This window comes from Macaca nemestrina, chromosome 8 (assembly GCF_043159975.1).
Source record: "Macaca nemestrina isolate mMacNem1 chromosome 8, mMacNem.hap1, whole genome shotgun sequence".
Taxonomy (NCBI): domain Eukaryota; kingdom Metazoa; phylum Chordata; class Mammalia; order Primates; family Cercopithecidae; genus Macaca; species Macaca nemestrina.
This window is the reverse complement of record NC_092132.1, coordinates 12,653,398-12,681,172: the sequence shown is the minus strand read 5'-3', so window position 1 is coordinate 12,681,172 and position 27,775 is coordinate 12,653,398. Positions and strand designations below refer to the sequence as shown.

At 36.5% G+C, this 27,775-nt stretch overlaps 1 protein-coding gene across 10 annotated transcripts in view; it reads right to left on the bottom strand.

Annotated features, from left to right (window-relative positions):
* DNAAF11 (dynein axonemal assembly factor 11) overlaps window positions 1-27,775 on the bottom strand; it is a 101,864-nt gene that overhangs the window by 58,561 nt on the left and 15,528 nt on the right. For all 10 annotated transcript variants that reach the window (XR_011606728.1, XM_071067815.1, XM_024796321.2 and 7 more), the window contains 4 exons: window positions 24,854-24,931; window positions 12,030-12,202; window positions 6,734-6,957; window positions 262-444 (listed from right to left, as the gene is read on the bottom strand). Coding sequence is in view for 9 of the 10 variants with exons in the window: in XM_071067815.1 (XP_070923916.1) it covers window positions 262-444; window positions 6,734-6,957; window positions 12,030-12,202; window positions 24,854-24,931 (658 nt within the window). In the remaining variant the exon portion in view is untranslated. The remainder of the gene's footprint in view (window positions 1-261; window positions 445-6,733; window positions 6,958-12,029; window positions 12,203-24,853; window positions 24,932-27,775) is intronic.

Sequence of the window (27,775 nt, the reverse complement as noted above, 5' to 3'; positions counted from 1 at the left end):
ATATTAAAAGTTGTAAAAAGCTGAAGACATACAAAAAACCTCTACCTAAAATGTCATAATTCATGACGTTCTAAAGAAGGTACTTTGATATTAATGAATGTTAGCCAATACAATTCAACAAAAAGCTATAGTTAGAAAAAACAAAATCTATATATGAGTGCTAAAGGTTTAACACAAATAATGGGGGAAAAAAATGGGCAATCATGAAAATATAGTTCATAAGTGGCTACTGCTTCCCTCTCATAGGAAAGAATGAAATACCTTAATTTTTCCTGATTTTTCCGTTGCTTTTCCATGTGTCTAAGAGTTTCCAATCTCGATTCAGGAGTAAACAAGCAGGGCTTATTCCAGAATTCCAAGTCATCTTCACTGTTGTCTAATTTCTTTGTGTTGTGTTCCTCTGTGTCTGGTGCCTGTAGGTGGTCTTTGCTCTCTAAAGAGGAACTAGGAAAAATAGAGCACTTAAGAACAATAATGGATTCATGAGCTTCATCCTTAATGCTGGCCTTTTAATATCTACATACTTTTCTTATGTTATCTTCTTACCTTTGAATGACAAAGTGACTCTGAAAGACAGTCTATCCAGGCCTGGTTACCCTGGCCTGGATGTGTAGTGAGATCAACCCAAGGCTGTTAACATTCATTACATTGAAAGGTTGAATAGGGCAGACCTTCATACTCTATCATCAGGAATATTGAGGTAATCAGATTCCAGGGTTCACAGACCTGACTGCTAAGAATCACCTGGGGAGCTTTATAAAAAGTACAGATTCCTGGGTTCTCATCAGAAAGCCTATTCAGTAGATCTGAAGTAGTTCTGAAGTAGTAGATCTGAAGCCTGGGAATCTGTGTTTTAGATTTTGCAGGAGATTCTGATGATCAGACAAGCAATCACCCCACTTCTAATCTCGTACCTGTCAATTACACTCTCCACACTACTCCCAGAGGGACTTTTCTAGCAGGCAAATTGGATCACATTATTTCTAGGTTTTTTAATGACTCTCTTATCTCCAAAATTTGCTTGTAGGACATATGACACTTTTTATAGTATGGCCTGTACCTAGTTTATTTTTCATGGATAACTTCTGATTATGTAGCTTTATATGGTAACAGGTCTCTCTTCCCTTTTATTCATGTTTTGTAGACTGTCAGAGAATTAAACAATGTCTCTATATGTCACCAAATGGGTATTATGTGAGATAGTCAACATTTGTTCAACATGGATCCCAAAAATATTTATTGAGCATCTTCTGTTGTGCCAGACACCAGAGATACAACCCTGGCCTACACAAACCATGACACTACTTTCAGGGAGATTCTATTCTTGTGGCAAGAAAATGACATCATTCAAGCAATAAACATTAGGTATAGTCTCTCTCCCCTTACCTCTCCCTAGAATAGACACTTTATTAGATGACATTAAATGAAAAAAATTACATGATGCCTTTAATACCAACTATAGAAAATAGTAGGTACTCAATACATGTTGGGTTTTGTTATTGAATGAGGTGACAAGAAAGGCTCCTTTAGTTGATCTTCAAACTAAAGATATTTTCTTCATTTTGACAATATCTTTTCAAATATATTTTCTTTATCTCGAAAATATTGTGAAAGATATTTTTCAAAGGGATGAACCAAAAATACTAGAACATGAAATTTAAGTAGCATCAATAGAATATATAGCAAAATTCTGCTGTCTTTACAGATACAATGCAACTAAATATTTTAATAAGCAAAATAATGCAAATTGCTGAAAATAAATAAATGTTTTGCTATACAGCTACAGTTCTTTATGGCATTGAAAGAATAATCTATGAAGGGTATCTATAATATTCTACAATATTCTAGATAATTGCCACTGAAATAATTGGTTCCATTCTCATTTAACCATTTAAATTATATTTTTCCTGGAAAGTGACTAATTGGTTCAATCTGGCCTTTTGCAAGCTAAAATAATAATTATAAAAACATAAAAATAACAGTACTTAAGAAGAATTATCAGAGATATCAGCTAAATAACATGTCTCCAAGGCAAAATGCATATAAATGTGTGTAGCTGGTTGATGAAACAAAGTGAGCTCATTAGTGTCTGATCAAAAAAACTTTCTCCTCAACCACTGCCTTCCAACCTGCTCTCTCAGAACTCTCTACTCATCCATAAGCAGATCCCACAGCTCTATAGTCACTTTTAAGAACAGTATAATCTCAGCTAAACATTCACTTTCAGATACTAAAGGGTCTAAAGTTTAAATAAAAGTTCAGACCTAAGTTTCAAATCGAAGCCATTCCCTCCCTCTCCAGCCCATTCTCTCTCCTGGCCCTGTTTCAGATTGGGGTGTGCATGGGAAGAGGGACACCCTCTCCTACTTTTCATTGTCATCCATTCCTTCCTCTGAATCCCATACCACTGGGCCTCTTAGGTTCAGAGGCTTCCTGCCTTCAGAATTTGGGGCCTGGGAAGATGAATGAGGAGAAGGTGAACATCTCTTATATGACCACTCCTATTATAACCTGGCTATTGCTACCCTTGCTGGGACCAATATCCAGATACTGGCTTTCTCTTCCTGCAGGCACCTTTGTCATTCTTGGAGACACTACAAGAACCCTCCAAGTGTACTGTTCACTGTTGAGGTGGTCAATATACTTCCTGGCTCCTTTTGTGATAATTCCCCAGCTTCTGCCACTGATAATCCACCCCTTAGTTTCTTATCGCTGCTGTCCTATTGGACAGCATCTCTTCAAGACAGTTCAAATCCAGCTCTTCTACCATGTCCACTTGGTCTATACAATATTCACAAATCCTGGCTGGGTGGGGTGGCTCACGCCTGTAATCCCAGCACTTTGGGAGGCCGAGGTGGGCATATCACGAGGTCAGGAGTGAGAGACTAGCCTGACCAACATGGTGAAATCCATCTCTACTAAAGGTACAAAAATTACTCAGGCATGGTGGCACACACCTGTAATCCCAGCTACTCAGGAGGCTGAGGCAGGAGAATCGCTTGAACCCAGGAGGCAGAGGTTGCAGTGAGCCGAGATCGCATCATTGCACTCCAGCCTGGGAGACAGAGTGAGACTCTGTCTGATAAAAAAAAAAAAAGATATTCACAAAATCCTTGGCATATGAAGTGTGAGCTGTTGCCATTAATACCTTCTTCCCTGATCCCTCTGCTCCAGGTCACTTTCTATCTTTTCAATTCTCCAGGCTGGAGGCAGGCTCTACCTAGTCAAGAGGTAAATGTCCATCTCCCTTTCTTGCAGCCTCTGATTCTCTGTAGTGTTTTCTTCTTGAAGCCTTGAGAGGGAAATAACCTCCTACTCCTCACCAACTAATTCAATGATTCAGGATTTCAATGATTCTCCTCCAGAATGTCTATGTTTCTGTTCAAACAGGCTAAATAGGGTGAGAATGGTGAAGACTTAAGGATCAGCCAGGTCTATGGGGGAGGCAAGAAGGCACCTGCAAGAAACCGCACTGTAACCTTCTACTAAAATACAAGGAACAGATCATTTTAACTTTTGTAAACTTTTAAAAGCCAAGGATAGTAAATTATCTCCAAGATATTGTATGTGCCTATTACATAACTTTGATGCCAAACAGCAGGAAAAAAATACAATGAGACAAGGATATTATAGCATAAACTCACTAATGAACACAGGTTCAAATATTAAAATAAGATATTAGCAAAATCAATGGAGCAATGCATTAGCAAATAATCATGGACAAAGGATGTTTATCCCAGAAATTCAAGGATGGTTTAACATTAGAAATTCTATTAATGTAATTCAACACAGTAACAGAAAAACACTATTATCTCAATAAATTTGGGGAAAGCATTTAAAAATCAATATAATGCATGTGATGATAAAAGCTCCTCATCAACTAAGAATAGAAGGAAGCTTACTTAACAAGACCCAAAAACCCATAGCAAACATTATACTTAATGATGAGAAATTGCAAACATTCTTTTTAAAGTCAGAAACAAGATACAGATACCCATTCTTAACGCTACTATTCCACTCCATACTGGAGACCTTTGCAGGCAACATGAAGAAAATAAAGTAGAAGGAGAGGGATTGGAAAACAATTTTCAAGTTACTGCTTACAAACAATGTATTTTTCCAGTTAGAAAATGCAGGATTGCCTCTTTCATAAAGGTTAGCAAGATTAATACAGTATCAGTATACAGAAATAATTTGTCCCTTTAAATATCAGCAAAACCAATTACATCTATTTTTAAAATCTTATTCTACAAGATACTTAGAAATAGAGACAATGAAAGATGGTTTAAGACTTTTATAGTGAAAATTTAAAACCTCATTGAATGACTCAGAAGAAGGTCTAAGTAAATAGAGCTCTTCCAAAGTTCAGCAAGGAAAGAATCAATGTCACGAAGATGCCAACTTTCCCCCAATTAACATACAAATTAAATGCAATTTCAATCAAAATTCCACTAGGGATTTTTAAGGAATTTGATTAGCAGTGGATTCTAAAACTCATACAGACAAGTAAGGAACTAAAAATAGCCAAGATAACTTTGAAAAATGAGAATATCTCCTACCAAATATCAAGATATGCTATAAATCTATACAAACTAAAACCAGGTAGAAGTGCTCCTATGGAACAGTCTAGGGAACTCAGAGATGAACCCATGAATACATGGTTTGAAGGGATTAGTAAGGGTGGCATTTCAGATCAGTGGGAAAAGAATAGCACCTTAATAAATGGTAGAGAGACAATTAGCTACCCATATGAAAAACCATTAGTACCCTACCCTATACATTGGCAAAGGTTAATTCCAGATAAAAAGATACAAACAGATATGGTACTGGGATAAAGAAGCATTCCATAAACAAGACAAAAATGTACAAATAAGTTTAACTACATTAATATTTTTAAACTTCATAAAACACAAGCACTTATAATTAAACACAAGTCACAGACTGGGAGAAGACACTTGTAAAGCACATAACCACCAAAGAATATATTTTTTATTTGTATCCAGAATATAAAAGAACTATCAATAAGAAAAAAACTTAACAACTTATTTAAAACAAGTAGGGGACTTAAATAGAGGATATCTGAATAACCAACAAACATATAAAACATATTTAAAATATTCAAATTCACTAGTAACTATAGAAATGCAAATTAAATTTTTTTAAAATAGAGGATACTATACACTATGCAACATACTTGATTGGCCAATATTTTAAAATATATTATCCAGTATTGGCAAAGATTGAAAACTCCTGTATATTGATATATTAGCATAAATTATTACAAGTACTCTAGAAAACAATTTGGCAGTATGTATAAAGTTGAAAAGATATCATGATTGTTGTAGCAATGCCATTGCTAAATACCCTGAAGAAACTTTCATACCTGAACAAGGAGACAAGGGCAACATTGCTTGAATATCTCAACAAATGTTCAACATGGATTCGAGAAATATTTATTGGGCATCTTCTGTTGTGCCAGGCACCAGAGATACAGCCCTGGCCAAGATAGACCATGATGCTACTTTCAGGAGATTCTACTCTTGTGAGAATTGGAAATGGGAATAGGGAAAACAACGTGCATGGCCAGCCAAAGAGGGATGGCTGTGTCCAGGTTGACCGGCTGGCACCACTAGAAGGATTGTATGTGTTGTTGGAGCTGCTGCACCTTCTGATTGGTCAGGGCAAGTGAAATACTGGTTATTAACTATTTTGAATATTACCTCTGGGATAAATTATAATTTATTCATCCAACTGGATATTATTCTATACTTAAAATGAATTAGTTTTACATTAGATTTATATGCATAAATCTCAAAAACATGTTGCATGAAAAGCAAAGCTATAGAAAGATATCATTCATGCTAAACACACATACTCAAACTACCATTGTTTAAGGAGGCATACTTGTGAAATAAAGGTATTAAAAATATGAATGAATCAACATCTATCAAATGCGCACCAGCTTCAGGATAGCAGACGCCACCAGGATGAAGAGAGGAACGGGATGGAGGGGAAGTACTTAAGGAGCTTCTACACTCTTAATGATATTTTATTTCTTATTTAAAAAAAGATCCAAAGCAAATATATTGTCATTTATTAAATGTAGGTGGTAGAACTACAAGCTGCCTATATAACTATTTTCAAACATTTATGTATGTCTGAAATACTCTATAAGTATTATTTCCCCAATTTTAAGGGATTCTGTTATCTAAATACCTTACACTTTAACTGTATGGAATCAAATCAACTGACTATAATTGCAATTCACTTAAAATAAATAAACATGAAAATTTTAATTTAAAAAAGTTATTAATCACATTAAGAATGTATTCAGTATATAAAGAAAACAGAATGTTGTATGATACAATTAGAATTATTCAAATTATAATAATGTGATTTGTATTTAACTTTTCTAAAATACTCCTAGTTTGTAAATCAAAGTACACCTGTTAATTCATCTTTTCTGTACATATTTTATGGATTTTTCTGAGAATAATTTTAGATGGAAATTAAAGTTACTAGTTTAAAAAGGAATTTTTCCCCCAAGGAAAGAAAGCCTTACAGAATTGTCACAAGCAATGGGATGCTCATATTCTTCCATCCAAAATTCATATCATGTTTTATTCTTCAAATTAATCCGGAATATAAGTGTACTGCAAAGAACTTGGAAAGAGAATACAGTTTGCTGCTTTTAACAAAAGTTGACTAGAAAGTAAACTAATAATTTACATACAGAGTAGCATTGATGTCTGTGTACCAACGTCCGTCAAAGCCTGCGTTACTTCTCTTGTCTTCATTTTTATCCTCTTCTTGGTGTTTCCGCTGAGCCTCTTCCTTGAGTTTGGCTCGTTTAAGACAGTGATCTTTTTCCTGCTCTCTGATTTGTGGTTCAATTATTGAATACTCCTGCAATGCCTTAATCCTTTCTGAAGGCTCTATTTCTTTACCATCCAACCACTTAAACAAAAAACAATAAATATAGTACAATTGTTCAAAAGTAGCAGTGTGAATCAGCCCCAGGTTGATTTTGATTAGAACTTTTGAAACTTAGAAATAATAATACACCACAGTGATAGAGAATTAAAACAATATAATTAATGGGAAATATCAGAACATTGTTCTAAATCAATGTTTATTTCATACAATTTACACAGTTTTAAAAATACCTTTACTGGCAATAATAATGATTAGGTCTTCTGTTAAAAATGATAATTAATACAAACTCTCAAAATATTTTATGTTAATTTTATAATTGCTCACTATGTCAAAAATATCAATGCTTAAGTCAAATCATAGCTTCCAAGTACAACAATGGCACTTCTCAAAAGCTCTCTACAGAAAAAAAAAAAGGCCTTGAATATTACGCATGATTGGCCTCTAATACAAATGAGCCCGTGTTTCACCCTTAACAAGATAGATAGGCTATTGTTACAGCATTGTTTACATCTGATACTTCAATTATGATTTTCCAAAGTAAAATATTAAAATAAAAGTGTCAATTAAAACCTAAAATGTTAGAGCTAACAGTTTAAAGATACCTATTTATCTACCCAGCCTTATTCTGCAAAATGAGGTGAGGTATTTAGGAAGGTGTGGTTGGAAGATAATGGTTCCCCAAGAATGTCCATGTTCTAATCTCCATGAATGTTACCTTACATGACAAAAGGGACTTTACAGGTTTGATTAGGTTAAGGATCTTGGATGATCAGGGTGATTCTTGTAAGGACCACAGAGGTCCTTATAAGTACGAGAGAGAGACATGAGTGTCAGAGTTAGGGAGAGATGTAAAGTTGGCATAATGATGTCTTTGGAGATGGAGGAAGAGGCCATGAGCCTAAAAATGCAAGTATCCTCTAGAAGCTGAAAGGGGCAAAGTAAGGGATTCTCTCCTAGAGCCTGAAGAAGAATAGCCCTGACAACACCTTGATTTTAGCCCAGTGAAACCATTTCAGGCTTTTGATCTCCAAAATCATAAGGTAATACATTTGTATTGTTTTAAGTCACTAAATTTGTCTCAATTTGTTACAGCAGCAATAAGAAACATATAAAAGGGGGAAAAATACACAGAAAGATTTAGTAAAATACAAATTAAAAAATTATTAGAATCAGCTGAATTATAAGTCAAAATTATGTAGAGATTTGGTAAAAAGATAATTCCAAATATGCTTTGGTCATAAGAACTCATATGGTTGCTATAGATGGGCTGCAGATTTGGTTCCGAGCTTCTTGGCAGCCAAAGTGAAATAGAAAAACATAATTAGTTACACAATTTTCATGGTCTTTAAGGAAAAAATAGTTTGTAGCTTCCCTCTAACATGCAGCTCTAAAACACACTTCTAGCACAGAGTTTCATAATGGAGACCTTGAGAGATGTCAGGCATTGTTTCTCCAGAAATATGTCCATACAGTCACAGGTTTCATAGGGCTGTTTCTTGTAGTATCCTTCAATAAAGGTATCCTCATACCATTATGTATGAGGCCATAATGATGAACCCAACGCAATAAAACCTATTATTTAAGGCATTAAGTAATTGTGGTCCACATACTTAATCTGATCTAGTTTAATACAGGGTTGGGATCAAATCAATTTGGAAATTTTGGGATAAATGAAATTTACTTATTTTGTAAGTGTACATAAGTAAATACACTAATATAAATATATGAATCAACATAATTATAAATAGATTTATATATAATTAATACTATATAAATATAGTACTTTCATAAATTTCTGTTAAGTCATCCAATTTGTAGTACTTTGTTATATTAATTTATATAGTATAATTTATATATAAATATATATTATTAACATAAATACATTATATATAACTGTGTATTATAATAAGCTAGAAAACTCTAGCTTATTACAGATAATTTCTTTCGACTGAGATTTTTTCCCAACAGAACCCTGGGGAGCAAGGTGATCTTTTCTTCTTTGTAATTGAAGTACATTGATTGATTGATTGATTGATTTCTGTCTTATAAACGGTTTAAGTGTATTTTGACTTAATTAGCACTACTATTCCTAAAAGGCTATGACAACTGAACCCTCTGTCACTTTACTGACAGGAGGCAAAAGACCTCATAATAATAACTAATGACAAGTTCGGGACTGTACCCCAGCGCCTATTCTAGGAACCTCACTTTTTTGGTGATTTCTGTTCATCTTTGAAATTGGCCCACATTTCCTTCAAGCCAAAATCATGTCTGAGTTTAGAAGGCCTAAGAATCATAGATTCAGTTTTAAGCTGAGCGTTTCTTTATCTTTCTTCACCCAGGATTCCTGCAGCACAAAGGTGGAGTGTCCGCACTTATTGGTAATAACCGTGCAAGTGCTGAAGCAGAGAAAGGGACACTAAGGTGTATTGAAGGCCTCACAGAACTCCCTTGAAGTAGGAATTATGATCGCACTATACATCAGTAAAATGAGGCACGCAATTCACAGGCAGTGGAAGCAGGTGTCAGACCTTGGTTTGTCTGCTAACAAATCTGTTTCCCACTGCACTGCAGGGTCTACCTACTTCTGGAGTGGCTCAGACACTGGGCAGAAAATCCTTGAAAAGGGCTGACTCTCCTCACACCTCTTCTATGTGACTATCTAAAATAACTACTCTGTTGTTATGGGTAAAATTGACAAAAAAAGATGTTGAAGTCCTAACCCCCAGCAGCTCAAATCATGGACTTTTTGGCAACAGAGTCATTATGGATGTAATTCGTTGAGACTAAATCATCCTGAAGCAGGTGGGCCCCAAGCCAATATAACTGGTGTCTTTATAAAGAGAGAGCCCTGTGAAGAGGAAGGCAGAGACCCTCGGGTAATGTGTCTACAAGCTCAAGAATGCCAAAGATTGGCCGGCAAATCAGCAGAAGCTAGGAGGGAGGCATGGAGCAGATTCTCCCTTGCAGCCCCTGGAAGGAACCAACCCCATCAACATCTTGAACTTGAACGTCTGGCCTTCAGAGCTATAAGATGACACATTTCTGTTGTTTAAGCCATCTAGTTTGCAGTACTTTGTTACAGCAGCCCTAGGAAAGTAATACATTTATTAACACAATTCCTTTCAAGCAGCTCACAAGCTTTCAATGAAATGGTAATTAAGATTCTATAGTATATCAAACTATTTTAAAATATTAATAAATATATGAATGCTATTTTTCAAAAAGGGGTTGTTTTCTATTGAAGCAGTTGATTGGGAGAAGTCTTTCTGAAAGGAAAGACTTGATCCAAAGCCTGTAATTTAACCCAGAGAGAAGCAGTGAGTGTGGGTATAGTGTGAATGGTGGAGGCATCAAGGTTGGACTCATGTAGGTTCAAATCCCACTGGTGTCACTTGCCAGATGGGTCAGCCTAAACAAGCAGCATTAACTCCCCGAGCTCTGAATGCACCTAATTGTCTCCCTGATTGGGTCTGGGAGGATCAGAAACACTGTGCACAAAGTACCTGGCACAACCTCTGACCCTGTCTGCGGCAGCCATATGATGGCTCTCACACCTTTAGCCTCACCAGGCTCAGCTGCGGCACTGCCACAGGCTCAGCTGTGGTGGCCATGAGGACTCCTGGACCCTTAGCCCTTCCAAGGGCATGGCTTACAGCATTACACTACAAGACCTAGTTCTATGATAGTCTAGGTCTCATCAGTTCATTTTCTAGGAAATCACTGTATAATAACGATCAGTTTAGGTTACATATGAGACAATTTATTATTTATTCTATATTCAATTACCTGAATCACTCATTCTCTTAATCTGAGAAATTTTACAGTAGAAGAAATGTATTCCATTAATCCAGCAGTCAGCAGTCTCTTGACTGCAGAGAACACAGAAGTCTAAGAAACAAATATCCTTTGAGAACTGAAAAAATGCCTGTTGCACAGGCGATGTATCCATGCATTCTCTTTCCAGGAACATGGAGCCACATGCAGGCTGGGAACTCTTGGACTTACATGAAACTTAACATTGCTATTTTAATATTCTCTGTTGTTTGATTTCTCAAGAAATAATATTTTTCCCTCAGTTCTAAAATTATTCGATTGGGGGGATATGGTATAAGAGTAACATAAACAGTCGTAGTTGTCAAATGAGGTCCCTGCACCAGCAGCAGCACTTACAGATTTTGTTAGAAATGTGAAATCTCAGACCCCATGTCAGACCTGACCCAGAAACCCTGGGGGAGGAGCACAGCAGTCTGTGTTTTGAAAAGGCCTCTACGTGTTCTGATGCACACCAAAGACTGTGAACTTGCCGGGCACAGCAGTTCACGCCTGTAATCCCAGCACTTTGGGAGGCTGAGGCAGGTGGATCACCTGAGGTCAGGAGTTCAAGACTAGCCTGGCCAACATGGTGAAATCTCATCTCTACTAAAAATACAAAAGTAGGCGGGTGTGGTGGCACATGCCTGTAATCCCAGCTACTTGGGAAGCTGAGGCAGGAGAATCACTTGAACCTGGGAGGCGTAGGTTGCAGTGAACTGAGATCATGCCATTGTACTCCAGCCTGCGCAAGAAGAGAACAAGAGCGAAACTCCTTCTCAAAAAAAAAAAAAAAAAAAAAAAGAAAAATTTAAAAAAGACAGTGAACCACTGCTACAAAGAAAATGTTAAGAAAAAGCAATGATAAAAAATAATAATTATAAAAGCACAGTAGCTTAAGACTATGTAATACAAAGGTACATAGCTGTAGCTACTTCTAAAACCCTAAACTTTTGGTTTGCTACAAGTAATAATGAATTCTAATCAGTAATGATGAATGTTCTTTGTAACTATGATTTGAACTCATTGAGAAAAAGTCAAATTAAGTTCTGTAAGTTTTGGATGAGAAAGGTGAAAAATATGCAATTTATTTTTCAGGGATTTATTAAAACTATTCAAACAATATTAAAGGTCTAGCCATTCAGATAATTACTTTGGGCTCTTTGGAATATTCCATTATCTGAAACAACACATTCATTGTTGCTGCAAGTAAAGCAGGAATTATTATAGTTGCTCATGCTCATTTCTCTGTGATTTCTGCACCATTAAAATAACCATACCTTTAGTTGTGGAAGAGTTGCTACCACGAACTCTCTATAGTGGTCAAAGAAAGCACATGGGTTCCCCATGAGAAAGAGCTCCTTCAGATGGATATTGTGCTTCAAGGTTTTAATGCTGCTCAGCTCTCCAATGAAATTTACAGTCAAGTCAAGTTTTGCCAGCCCTTCGCATCCTGTTGAGAAAAATAAAATGAAAACAAAGCAAATAAAGAAAAATCACAGTGGTAATAAAACATGTGTAATAGCACATAATAGAAGTAACAGTTGTAGTATTTTCAGTCTGCTGATTTATTGCATTGCTTACCATGAAGTGATTTTTCAGAAATATCAACTCAAAGGCTTCATCTTAACTCATTTTTCTATTTCTGTCTCCCCTTATTTTCACCCTCTGAGTCCTTCCAGCCAGGGGAAATCACTTTCCCTGCTTACAACAAGACTGGTTATTTTTTTTTGATTTGGTCACTATCTGGCATGAAAAAAGCAAAAGTATAAGCTGCTACTACAGTGGGTGCTACCTCAGAACAAAACTCCTACTAGAGAGGGCACCTGGAACCTGTCCTCTTGAGTTTTAGCAGGTCGGTAGGACATATTTCATCTTGGAGGGTGATAGTGGAAAGTTTCTCCAAAAAGAAAGGCATTTCATAAAACCAGTGCATCAGAACCAGTATTTGCAAAGTCATCTAGCAGAGAGAGAATGGCTCTAAGGCCACCAAGAACTGAACTGAAGGTATTAACAAAAGTGAAGAATAAGATGTTTTGATGTTCAAAGGAATAATAGAAAAAGGGTGAGTCACTGAAGTAGGGTTTTATAGTAAATCTGACCCATCCACCTTCATTACAGAGATAGCCAGATGCTATAGAAACTTGAATCGAATCTAAATTTGAATTTGAATTAATCCCCTCATTCACATTCCATGCAAATTTGGTGGCTAGGAGTCCAGACTTGGGAATTAGACAGATACAAGTTCAAGTGCTTCCTCTACCTCATCCTTGCTAATGTGACCTTGGGTAAGTTACAAGCTTCAGCCTGCTCATCTATAGAATTATAATAGTATTGGTACCAGAGTCAGAAGTTGTGAAAATAACATAAGATGACTCATGTAAAGTGCTTAGCATAATGCTTGCCACTGAGAGTGTCAGCAAACATGAGCTATGATTAGAATAGCTCAATGAGCACTCTAATTACCATATGACTTCTTGGACAATGTACCTATGAGGAAGGAAGCAAGCACAGCTGTCTCATGAGCAGAAACCTTACAGTTTCTTTCCGTGAACTAAGAAGAGTTGACCTAGTTTAGGCAGCAGCCTTTGTGGGCTTGGTTCAATATAAGATTATCTCTCACTATGACTGCCTCATGCTTGTGGGATTAACATGGCAGATTTTGCAACCTCCAATGTCTAGAAAGCCTTCCCCAGCTAATACCCCAGGTCCACCTTGTTCTGCATTTATTTCTTCAAAGTTCTACACACCTTTCCGTTATGATTCCTTATTATCTATTTTTTTGTAATTTTTCTGTGGCTATATAATTTAGAGTGAATTTCAGTTCCTGATAGATTAATGTCATCAATATGAATTTGATTTGGATTGGTTTACAGCTATGCAACTGTGTCACCCTTGGTGAGGTTTCCTCATTTCTGAAGGCTATATAATGGAGTCAACTTCATTAAATGATGGTGTTCCCTTCCTGTTCCCTTATTCTATCACCTGACTCAATCTGGTCCAGAATTTCATGTTTTCTTCTTATTAAGTCAGACCCCAAGCCAATCTCCTCCAAATAAGCAACCTCTATCTTAGAACTTTCAGATGTATGACCTCACTCTATATCCATCTATCCATTCATTCATCCACCCACGCAGGAGTTGCAGGGTGCCTGCTACATAGATGTTGCTAAGCAAGGTCTTTAGAATAAACTGATAAAAAAAAAATCATAGTCCCTGAGTTCACACTTATGTCTAACATAGAGAAAATATAAAAAGAGAAAAAAAATACAAGGAAAAGAAAATTAAATGTGCAAACACAGAATCCAGAAGTAGGCAATGCCCATTAGACATTGAAAGCTACCCTAAACCTATATTCATTGGTTGTTTCTCAATTCCCATTCATTGCTCAACCCATTGTTCCTGGCATTCTATAAGATCTGCTTCTCTAAAGGTGACCAAGGACCATGATATTAGCAGTCTAATCGACCGTCTTCAACCCACTTTTCACTAGAACAATCTGCTGCATATGGCACAATTATTCATGAATTATCTCTTAAAATTCTCAGCCGTCTTGGTAACAGTGATACTACTCTCTTCTTGTTCTCCTTATAATGTAGTCTGTTCTTCTTCATCTCTTTTATAAACTTCTCTATCCCTTCAATGGTGATATATCCCAGAGTTCCACCCTTGACCCAGTATTTTCTATCATCATCTTCTTGATGACAACAGTCATGGTTATTGGTTTAACTAACCCCAGATTCTGATGATTTCCAAATGATAACCCACTATCTGAATATCATACTCCTATTTCCAAATGTCTGTAAGACATATTACATTCAACATGTTCAAAATGGAATTCTCCCTATTTCCTCTTATTCTCTATTCCTCAACACAGCTTCTCTGCCTTGTTTATGTCTGAACTCTTTCAATACTATCACTATTTTGGTTTTAGACATGAATTTGATACATCTAAGGGTCAAGTCATAAATTTAAAAGTTAAATTACTCTCTTAACTCCTTCATGTCATTAGCCAAGTCCCAGAGACCTTAACTCCTAAATTTTATCATATACTTCCTGTCTAGTATAATCTTATTATCCATACCCCAGGTTCTTATCACCTTTTGCAATGAAATATGGTAATAATCTCCTTCATATACTTATTTCAAGAATATAAACAGTTTGAAAGAAGGAAAGAACAGATAAAAGTAGGAAAAGAAAAGAGGAGTCTAGAACTTCTTGATGTACCACTAAGCAAGAAAGTACTCAAAGAAAGATAAGAACATTTTAAAATGTCAGAAGAGTCTACTTGGAAGGGCTTCTGTAGCCAAACCTGGGACATTGTGATCATTAAACTAAATAATGGTAGTAACATAATTCGTTGAACAAAACAAGAATCCATGAGTCTATGCCAATATAAGAAATACGAATAAATTGGGGGAGAAGGCAAAGTTTTTTTCTTAAGGAAGAATGTCATCTAATAAACATGAAAAGAATGATGGAATGAAAACAAGTCATTAGAATGTTAAAACCAGTGCATGAAAGTATGATGAGGAATAGGATATCTACATAATGTTCAAGTATCTTCCCACAAATTACTCATTGGTTAAAAGTGAAATATAGTAATGTTACAGTAGAGAAACCTGGTAGACATTGTCTTTTCTTTGGTTCTTTTTAGGGCAATCAGATACTCTCTAACACACATATTGTTTCATTTTAATTTTGTGTACATCCTTTGTCATATCTGATGTTTTTCTTTTTTGTTTGAGTGTTTATGACCTGTCTTCCCCATTAGAATTTAAGCTCCATGGAGAGGGGAAGATTGACTTGTTAATTACTTTATTTCCCACACGTAAAAGATTCCTTGGCATAAGATAGAAGGTCAAGAAATACTTGTAGAAGAAATGAAGAGATGGGAGGAGGAAGAGAGGGGAGGAGAAAAGAAAGAATGAGAAAGACAAAGAAGGAAAATGGGTAAGTGCAGCAGATAAGTCAACAGATAGATTAGTTAGTTGGCTCAGGTGAAAACTAAAGGAAAGACAACTTTAAAGATAATTGAGCAACTGAGGGGAAAAATGGAATTGACAAGACTGAGTGTAGGTGACTATTATAGTTGGACATTAAATTCTAGTAAATATAATTACATGATATAAAATAAAGAAGCACATTAGGAAGAAACTCAATGTAGAAAAATGGTTAAGCAAACTCTAATACAACTATTCAATGTTTAATGTTATAAGTACATCTAAAATGGTGGTTATGAAAACTATCACAGCATGGAAGAGGAGAGCTCATGATATAATGAAAATGGAAAAAGTAAGATATAACATTGCCCATGCGCCAAAATTACAACAATGTAAAAGGCAGAAAAATAAATACAGCAAAATGATAATAGCAATGGTGGAATTAAGATTAAACATCATTCTGTTTTTCAAAATTTTGCAACATGGTTATAGTTGGGAATTTTTTAAAGTATACAAATAGATAAAATACATAAAACTGACAGAAAACTAAGATATAAGTTAGCATAGTTTTCTCAAATGTGATAAGTATGCTCCAGGTACATAAAAAGCTTATTAACTACATGGCTAATATTTATTTGCTGTTGACTATATTAAGCTCTTCCATATACAGTATCTTATTCCCTAACATCATGCCTATGAGAGAAATATCACAATTACTATCTTTATTTGAAGGTCAGATAGCTCAGTGTGGGCACTTGGCTCTGAGATGCCCATCATGTGCACGCATGCCATTTCTCATGGAGAGATGGCATCGAATCCTTCGCCTTCTCTCTGCACTGGGGCTGGCCCCAGGGACTTGCCTGACCAACAGACTGGGGCACCACTGAAGCTCTGGGGCTGCCTAGATGTCTGAAATGCTCACACTGGAAGGACTGCCCTACAAACAATTGCTCTGGGACATGTCAGAAGCCACATCAAGTGTCTGGCTACCTTTACTCCACCACACTCAGAGACCCTGAGCCACCTGGAGAATCGTAAAGCAGTGAGAGAGAACGAAACCCGCTTCTGTGGAAAGAAACACGCCCAGAAGCGGCGCCAGATGGTAACTGAAGCAACCATCTTGGAGGTGGAGCCTCCAGCAACGGCTGCTTCTGGGATCTATCTGGCAATAGATACTTGCAACTGCAATGCAAATGAGCTAAGGAATTACCAAAATTTACACAGCTCCTAAATGGATGAGTTGGGATTTGGACCCAGGTTGGCCCACCTGCAAAGATTCTCTGAACTGATATGTTAGAGCAGCGGTCTCCACCCTTTTTGGCACCAGGGACTGGTTACATGGAAGACCATTTTTCCACGGATGGTGGGGTGGGATGGTTTCGGGATGAAACTGTCTCACCTCAGATCATCAGGCATTAGTTAAGTTCTCATAGGAGCACGCAACCTACATCCCTCGCAAGACCAGTTCACAATGGGGCTCCGCTCCTATGAGGATCTAAAACAGCGGCTGTTCGGACAGGATGTGGAGCTCAGACACTATGACCCTCTTGGCCCACTGCTCACCTCCTGCTGTGCGGTGGCTTCCTAACAGGCCAGAGGTATGGGTCCTCTGCCAGGGTTTGGGGACCCCTGTGCTACAGAGTTTCTTTGCCAGTGTTAGCTATTTATTACTAAAATATCATCATCATCTTCATCTTACAATTCTCAAGCTACAATTCTGTGGAACACATATTTGAGTCTGTAAGTAAAAGCAGTTGTCACCAGCCAGCAGAGGCGTGGCCCAGGACTGACTTGCCTGGAATTCATGGCACAGGTGGAGACGGGCAGACCAGCTTGGAAGAAGGCAGGAGGAGGCAGGTGGGATAAGAAAGGCCAGAGATTAGATGTGGGAGAGTTGGGCAGCGAGTGTAACATCTCCTCCCAACACAGAGTTAATTCAAAAGACCAGTCCCTGTAAATGGGTCCATATCCCACATTTCATTATGATATCCTGTTAATATTATATGAAAATACACGGAGGGTGGGTAGGAGAAAATTGAGAACCTTGTGGATGGTGTGAGAGAACAAAATCTGCATCTTCCACATTGGGAAGTCAATAGATGACATCTAAAATAGGAATATCAAGAAATAGCAGATAAGCATGATGTAAGTGCAATACTTGGGAGATAAGCATAATACTGAGTGCATTATTTAGACACTTGTAATAGAACAAGCAAGGGGAATTGTGAGTAGCTACCTCTGGGCAGTAGGACTTAGAGGTCTGAGGGGATTGACAAGGGACATAAGTATAGCACTGTGACCTTGTGAACTATTACTATGCTAAAAATATTGATTGTGCAAAAGATAAATATCCAAAATGTACAAGAACAAATACATGCTTTTATATATTCTAGATTTTACTATATAGGTGAAATTCATTAACTTCACATCTTCAAAAATAATTATATAAATGAAAGGGAGAAACAAAATCATTTCTATTAAATTAATAAAAACGTGGATAATATTAAAAACATATATCGGCAAGCCTGTGACATAAGAGTTATACGTTTCAGCATGCAATCTGTCAATATATAAAATAGGCTTTTAAATTCTTTTTTCCTCCATTGCTAGAATTTCATCTGGGGGAAAAAAAGTCCGAGCCAAATATCTCAACTGGAAACAGAGGAAACTCGTACAGTTCTGCTCAGAACAGTTATATTCATAATAACGAACATAATTAAAAACACCTCCAGCACCAAACAATAAGGTTGCATTTAAAACACATCAATAAACTTGATAATGCAGTTGTTAAATTATAAAAATGTAGACTCAGCCACTATATGGAGGATGTGTACAAAACTATATCTATAAATAAAACTAAGTCTATATCTCTATGTTTGTATGTTTATTTTACATTGGCAAAATGACAGATGAATTTTATAAATGTGGAAGATATATTTGGGGTAAACTGACTTAAGATAGGTTAGGTGGCATTTCTTAAGTTTAATTTAGGAGGCTACAGAAGACATTTTAATTACATTTTTCTTTCATATAAGAAAAAGTGACATTTGAAAGATTCCAATGAGGTAAAAACGTCATATATCTTTGGATGTTGCTATAATTTTGTAGATAAAGAACCCTCCAAATGTTCATTATATTTTTCAAAGTGTCAAATCGTAATGTCTACTTGGCCTACAATTAAGAAATTAAACTACGTTTGTCATCCTTAACATGAACAATTCTTGCCAAACTGACCAAGCTCGAGAAAAATCTCGTCTCTGGAGTTCAACACTGCTTCCTTCAGTGGAGTCCCAGCCTCTATCTCCTGTTCTGCGGAGATCCAGCTCAGTGACCCTCTGGCGTCTAAAAATCACGGAAATCAACAATACTGACTGCCCAAGGTGGGTGGGGGAGCTCATGCTATGGGAAATTCCACCTCTCCTTCTAGGTTAGGGTAAGGGATGGAAAACAAAAGCATTTTATTCTACCCTGGTGAATCCTCAACAGGAGAGGGAAAAAAAAAAGATACCAGCTATGTTTTTGCCATCCAAGGAAAAAAAGTAAAAAAGCAAAACAACTTATTTTTTAAATTATTTTGAGATTTACTTAAGGAGGTGGGCTGAAGGTGTACCCCCATCTTCCTCCTCTGTCACCTCAAGCCCTTAAAATTAAACAAAAGTACATATTTGCCAGCAGATAGGATGCATTCTCCATTCCCCCATCCCCCTCCACCACCCTCACCAAACAATCCTACCCTACACCCAGTTCATCCGTGTTAAAGCTGGAAGGCAGAGCACAAAAAGACCTGTCCAGGTAAAAGGCAGGAGTGGGGCTGGCCTGCAGTTTGCCAAGCTCAAAAAGACAATAGTGACGATGCTGCCCTCTAGTGGTACATAAATAAAACAAATCACACAAACAGAACTTCTCATACGGTGTGAGAATACTTACTTCATAAAACTAACAAGTCCTGGACAACTGAGCCAAGAGTCCCAGTTTTAATTATTTCTTTGTCATTTTAGATAGAAAATTCATTACCACAAAACATGGACATAGAGTAAATTTTGTTATTCCATTTGTTCACAGGAGAATAGGGCTGTAAAGTGTTAGCTGGGAGACAGCAATGACTCCACTTCTAATGCAGAAAAATGCCAATGATTAAAAGGATCATCTTGATCCCAGGACTGAGGCCAGGTTTGAGGGCTTTGGTAATGGTAATTTTTTGAGAAGGAAAAATGAAAATATATGAGGCAGATTTATGTAATTGTAAATACCTAACCTTGATAATCACTGGAATATCCATTTTTACCCTAGTAGGCAAATAGGCTAAAATCTACCATGACCTAAGTACAGTCCTCCTAATTTCAGCTATTAGCAGATGGCAATGGGGTGAAGAGAACAGGTTGTCTGCCTCTATTCCATGGCCCTGCACCCTAAAGTGAAGTCTGCCAGTCAGCATGCCCCACCCACTGGCAGAGTGCACAGTGGCTCTGCCAGGCAGGCTGAGGCTGGATAGGCAAGCAGAACCTTACAACTGCAGAATAAGTCACACAAGCCACCTAATACATGAAATCCTTTGTGACTGTAATCAGACACCAAATGTTATCAGACATTTAGAGAAAAATAGCACAAGATAGAAGTCTGCAAAATAAAACAGAAAACCTCAGATGAAGAAGATAATTCAGGGGATGAAAAAAAAAAATGGCAGCGAAAATTTCTAACGAGTATCTCCAAAGAGATTTAGAAGATATCTCATCCATAAAATAAGAATACACACCACAGGAACGAAATAATCAGAACATAGAAGTAAGTTCAGAAGAATAAAAAGCATGGCCAAAATTCACATATACACCATGGAATACTATGCAGCCATAAAAAAGGGTGAGTTCATGTCCTTTGCAGGGACATGGATGATGCTGGAAACCATCATTCTCAGCAAACTAACACAAGAACAGAAAACCAAACACTGCACGTTCTCACTCATAACTGGGAGTTGAAAATAGGAACACATGGACACAGGAGGGGAACATCACACACTGGGGCCTGTCGGGGGTTGGGGGGCTAGGTGAGGGAGAACATTAGGAGAAATACCTAATGTAGATGATAGGTTGATGGGTGGAGCAAACCACCATGACATGTGTATATCTATGTAACAAACCTGCACGTTCTGCACATGTATCCCAGAACTTAAACTAAAATAATAAAAAAAAGTATGGCCAAATTAAAGAGTTAATTGTAGATGGACTGAACTATAAAACGAACAGGGATGAAAAGGAAATGATTATTTGGAATTTGAATCTGGTGAAATATTTCAAAATGTACAATATCAACAAAAATGGATTTAAATAAAAGATGCAAGTTAAAAGGCACAAAAGATCAGTATTATACTACTAAAAATCCAATTGAAAGAAGTTCTTGGGGAGATTTAAAAAACACAAAAAAAGTTATTGGAAAAGATAATAGATAGGTAGATGGATGGATAGATGGAAGAAGGAAGGGAGGAAGGAAAGAAGAAATGGTAAAAATGTAATTGTCAAAAAATAATTTTCTATCTGGGAAAACTCTCCTTCAAAAATAGAAAATAAATTAAGGTATTTTTAGATAGAAAAAATGAGAGTTTTTCACTAACAGATTTATGCTACAAGAAATAGTAAAGAGTGTATTTCAGGCTGAAATGAAAAGACACTAGGGAGAAACTCAAATTCATTTAATAAAATAAGAATAATTACTAAAGGTAACTATATAAGTAAATATAAAAGACAACATAAATTTATTTTTGTTTGTACCTATTTTCTTCTGCTAAATTATTTAAAAGATGACTGCAAAAAGAAATAATTATAAATCTATGTTAATAGGCATATGATATGTGAAGATGTGATATGTGACCATAACAGCATAAATGAAGAGAGGGAAACTAAACTATACAGGAGCAAAGTCTGTATACTATTGAAATGAAGTTGGTATTAATTTGAACTAGAATTTTAATTCCCATGGAAACCACTAAAAAAACTCAAAAATACACATAAAAGAACAAGGGAATTAAAATGGTACACACAAAAATAACAAAAATGAAAACAGTAATCCAAAAACAGAAGAACAAGTTTGACATAAAATATATAGAAAAACGTTGCAAATAACAGACAGAAATTCTGCCTTATTGCTAATTACATTAAGTGTAAATGGGTTAATCTCCCCAATTAAAAGGCAGAGATTGACAGGATAGATTAAAAATCAAAATATGATTCATCTATACGTTATTTAAAGAGAAGCATTTTAGATTCAAAGATAGAAATAGTTGGAAAGGTAAAAGATAGGAAAAGTTATACCATACAAATGGTAACCAAAAAGAAAAAAGGGAGAGCTGGAGTGACTATATCAATACCTGACAAAATAAACTTTAAGGCAAACATTGTTACTATAGACAAAAAATGACATTTTATAATAATAACATCAATTCATCAAAAAGATAAAATATTTATAAACACATATGCACCTAAGAGCAGAGTCCCAAAATACATAAAGCAAAAACTAACATTATTGAAGAGAGCTAGAGACAATTCAACAATAATAGTTGGAGACATCAATAACCTGCTTTTAATAATAGATAAAACAATTAGACAGAATATCAGCAAGGAAATAGAAGAGTAGGAAAGAAAGAAACAAAAGGCTAGACCTAACACGCATATTTAGAGCATTGAACCCAAGAATAGCAGAATGTACATTCTTCTCAAATGTACACAGAACAGCCTCTAGGATAGATCAAATTTTGGGCCATAAAACAAGTCTCAATAAGCTAAAAGTAATTAAAATCAAAGAAAGTATTTATTTGATCTCAATGGAATGGAACTAGAAATCAGTAAAATAAGAAAATGTTGGAAAGTCACAAAGATGTGGAAATTAACACTGCTATATAAGTAATGGGTTAAAGAAAAAAATTGCAAAAAAAAATCAGAAAATACTTTGAGATTAATTAAAACAAAAGCACAACATATCAAAACAGATGCAAAAAAAATAATGCTCAGAGGAAAATTCATATAATTTTATTTATACCTCCATAAAAAAGAATGACTCAAATCAATAACCTAATTGTCTGTCTTAAGAAACTAGAAAAAACAGAAAACACAAAGAGAAAGAAATAATAAGGATTACAATGGAAACAAACAAAATAGAGAATATAAAACAATAGACAAAATCAACAAAATCAAAAGTTGGTTCTTTGAAAAGATTGACCAGATTGACAAACTGTTAGCTACACATTAACCGGAAAAAAAAGAGAACACTCAAATTTAGTAAATCAGGAATGACAGATGAGCCTTTACTGTTGACATTTAAAAAAATGAAAAAGATGACAAGGGAGTAGTAAAAACAACTGTATGGTGAAAAATGAGATAACCTAAGTGAAATAGACAAATTCTAGAAAGACATAACCTTCCAAAACTGAGTCAAGAAGAAACAGAAAATCTGAATAGACCTCCAACAAACAAAGAGATTAAATTAATAATCAATAAATTTTCCCAAAGAAAGGTCCAGGACCAGATGGCTTTCCTGGTGTATTCTAACAAATATTTAAAGAGGAATTAACACAAACTTTTTTACAAGCTCTTTGAAAAAAATTGATTAAGAAGCACTTCTCAACTCATTCTATAAAGGCCCATACTCTCCAGACAGTAAAACCAAAGACACTTATAGGGAAAACAAACAAACAAACAAACTACAGACAAAACTAAGAACAATTGTGCCCCAGAGGTCACCATCACGAAAGTTGAAAAGAAAACCCGCAAATTGGAAGAATATATCTGCAAATCAAATATCTGATCAAAGTCTAGCATCTAGAATATATAAAGTACACTTATAACTTAGCAGTGAAAAGACAAATAGTATAACTAATTTAAAAATGGGCCAAAGCTTTGAATAAACATTTTTCCAAAGAAGATATTCAAATGGCCAGTAAGCACATAAAAAATGCTCAACATCATTAGTCATTAGGTAAACGCAAATCAGAAGCACAATAACATACCACTTCACACCTATTAGGATAGGATGGCTACTATAAAAATAAACAAAAATATCTTCCTATCTTAAAAAATATTGTTTATAGAAAGTATTAGTGAAACTGTGTAGAGGTTGGTACTCACATGGACTATCAGTATAAGTACAAATCGATACAATAAATATTTTGGAGAACAATTTGGCAGTATCTTTCAAAATATGCTGATTTAAATGCAGGAATTCCATTTCTAAGTGTCTGTCCTAGAAAAAACTGTGCACATGTACACAAAGTAAAATGTAGAAGGAGGCTCACTGTAGCCATGCTTTTTATAGCAAAACACTGGAACGCACCCAAATGTCCATTTGCAGACAGATGGTTAGATAAATCAGTCTACAATGATTCCAGTACGTAGCCCCACACCCCCTTTCCTGGATATCAAAAAAGCAAGGTAATTGTAGGGAAAAAACTAATTTTCAAAACAATACTCATAGTATGATACCATTAATAGAAAGCAAAATGAAATAAAATCACCCTGTATACACCCAAGTGTTAATTCTGGCTACCTGTATACACCCAAGTGTTAATTCTGGCCACCTGTATACACCCAAGTGTTAATTCTGGCTATCTGTATACACCCAAGTGTTAATTCTGGCTACCTGTATACACCCAAGTGTTAATTCTGGCTACTTAGGAAGGGGTAAAGTGGACTTCCATTTTTGAATTTACATATCACCTTATTGCTTGAATTTTTATAAGAAGAATAACTATAAGATGTATGTAAAATGTTAATTTTAAAAGCATACCTATTTTTTACAAGACTGTTTAAATCTAACTTTTTTCTTTTTAGGGTGGGGGGCAGGGACAGAGTTTCACTCTTGTTGTTCAGGCTGGAGTGCAATGGCATGATCTTAGCTCACTGCAACCTCCGCCTCCAGGGTTCAAGCAATTCTGTCTCAGCCTCCTGGGTAGCTGGAATTACCGGTGCATGCCACCACACCTGGCTAAAATTTGTATTTTTAGTAGAGATGGGGTTTCATCATACTGGTCAGACTGGTCTCGAACTCCTGACTTCAGGTGATCTGCCTGCCTCGGCCTCCCAAAGCGCTGGGATTACAGGAATGAGCCACCGCACCTGACCTTCTAACTTTAAATCTCAATTTTAATTCATAATAGCATAATAGAAGAAACATTCTTACCTTCCAAGTTTTCTATTTTTTCAATGTTGTTTAAAGCTAAATTCAAATATTCAAGTTTCTTGAGTTTGCTAACATTTTCTGAAATACAAGATAATGTAATTAAGATAATCTTCAAAATAAAGACACTTTTATGTAATCTATTACTAAAATAATAAAGAAAATCTAAAGATTATTATTATGGTTATCAAAACCATGTTGCTTTTCCAAATCTATACCTGTACATCAGACATGGTGGCTGCCTAAGGAGGACCCATTGCTCCCTCCATCCTTCCTGATGACACCCAGTTTTGCTCATGTCTCTACCTAGCCCTAACTCCAGGCAATTAGGTTTAGCCAAGTTGGGCCAGTGCATGACAATCCAATCTCTCTCGCTAGTGATGGCTCAGGAACCTAAGTTTAAGCCATGGCAGTCTCTTGACAACTGTGTGATACAGGAGAGGACATGCACACCCAGTGCTCCTAATCAGATAAAAGGGAAGGATCTATATTCCATGCTTGGGGGGTTCTTATCTCTATTTCCTGCTGGATGTTAATAAGGAATTACTATCTCTATTGATACTTATACTCAATCATAAGGGAAGCAGCTGCAGGACAAAGCCTGAGAGCTGGTAGAGCAGAGAGAAGGAATCGACCAACCCTGTCTGATTCTGGAGTCTGCTCTACCTCTAGACTTAAAGTTGGGTAAGATAATTGACTTCCTTACTATTCTGCCACATTTAGTTGGGTTTCTTTGACTTGAAACCAAAATAACCTGATACAGAATTATTTTATTTAACAAACATGAAAGCTCATACAGGCAGAACAACAAGCATAAACAAGTCACAGAATTGCTGCAGAATGGGGCCTTTGAAAAACAGTGAATAATACCATAGCAAGAGTGCTTATCACATGTCACACAATGTTCTAAGCATTTAGTACGTATTACCTTATTTAATCCTCATCATAAACCTATGAGGTCAAAACTATTGTCTCCTTCTTACAAATCACAATGCCAAGGTACAGAGAATTAATTCACTTGTCCAAGGTTAAGTGGTAGAGCTAGGAAATCTGACTCCAGAACCTGGAACTAAATCATTATAGTACACTTTAAAAGAACAGTCCTTTCTAAGATGACAGGAATGTAGAAAACTTTGCTAAGGAATGTGCACTGGGGGCAGCCTCACTCAACTAGTGCATCCTCTGCCCATTTCTCAGGGGTATCATGAAGCTCAAACATGGTGATTTATAATCATCACCCTTATCACCACTAATAGTTAATCTAAAATGTACAAAACATCATATATTTGTTTCCATAGACCTGAATATATCAGTTCACATCTCTGAATCTCAATTTATGCATTGTTTAAATGGAGGATTTGGGGGAAAAAACTACAAATGTTTCTCTCAGAATTTAAATTATTCTAAGTAATCCTAATGTTTGAAAAAGCTTTTTAGAAACATCTGAGCATTCAAGAGTCAAAGATAAGGAAGTTTTTTGTTTTTTTTTTTTTGTTTTTTTTTTTTTTTTTTTTAAGTGACAGAGTCTCATTCTGTTGCCCAGGCTGGAGTGCAGTGGCACAATCTTGGCTCACTGCAAGCTCCGCCTGCCGGGTTCACGCCATTCTCCTGCCTCAGCCTCCTGAGTAGCTGGTACTACAGGCACCCGCCACCATACCCGGCTAATTTTCATATTTTTATTGGAATCAGAGTTTCACTGTGTTAGCCAGGATGGTCTCGATCTCCTGATCTCGTGATCCGCCCACCTCAGCCTCCCAAAGTGTTGGGATTACAGGCGTGAGCCACCGCGCCCAGCAGATTTGGAGGTTTCTATGTGCTAAGAACTATGAGAGTCTCATCCACATCCTGAACAAAATACTTTATTATTGTTAAAATGGCCAGCCCACAATAAAATACCTCTTCAAAATAGGATTTCCCTTCTCCACCTTTGTTATATGCATCACCCTGTAAACGCTAAAGGAGTCATATGATAGAAAAGTAAGATTTGCTCAGGGAGGGTTTCCTAAGTTAATTCCTCAAAACCACAGGGCCCAACTTGGTCAGAGAGGGAAAAAAAAGGCTCTGTAAGTCAAAATGGAAGAGCCTCTTGGGTAGTGAAAAGGGACTCCGAGTTCTAGTGAGACCATTCTAGAAACAGTTCTCAACTAAGCAGGCCCATGAACTTGGAGTAGACCCTCTGCCTCTGGGATTTAAGAAGCTCTGTGGCTCTCAGCTTGGCCCAGGCATGCAGTCCATTGGGAAGCTGTTGAAAGGGTTGATTCCAGGAGCCCACAGGTTCTGATTCAGTAGGTCTGGGGGCAGGGCACTTGACAAGACCCCACATGGCCCCTGGGCTCCCTCTTGGGTCACCTCTAAGCAGCACCTTCCTCCGCAGACCATCTGTGTCTTCCTGTGGGCAACAGGGCTTTAGGAAAGCCAATTGCTTCACAAACTTCTACCTTAATGGCACAAGAGCGAGTCTGAATCCTAGAGGGGTGGTTTTACTTGCTAAATAAGTGCCTAAATGCCTAGGGGTGGAGTAGCACTGAAAAATCCCATTATTAGGATTTAAAAGAGTGTTTAATTTAAGAGTACTTTGGAAGCAAAAATTTAAGCTTTCTCACAGCTCTGAAAAGGACTGAAATACCATGCTCCTAATTAGTAATTGTGATGGACCCAGCTGTGGAGATTAAAATTTTAGGAACTCTTTTAGATCTGTACAATTAGAACCGTTCTTTCATGCCCCCATGCATAAAAGCTGGTGGTTTTCTGTAATAGCCTTTTTAATTGAACAATGTGCCAGAGTTTCTAATTTCTGGTCAAGTTAAAGATGCCAAAAATAATTAACTGAAAAAATACAGAGAATTTTAGTAAATCTTCCAAAAATGATGCAAATCTAGGCTTTTTGCAAGCCTGAAGCCAATTTTCAATTATCTACGAAACTAG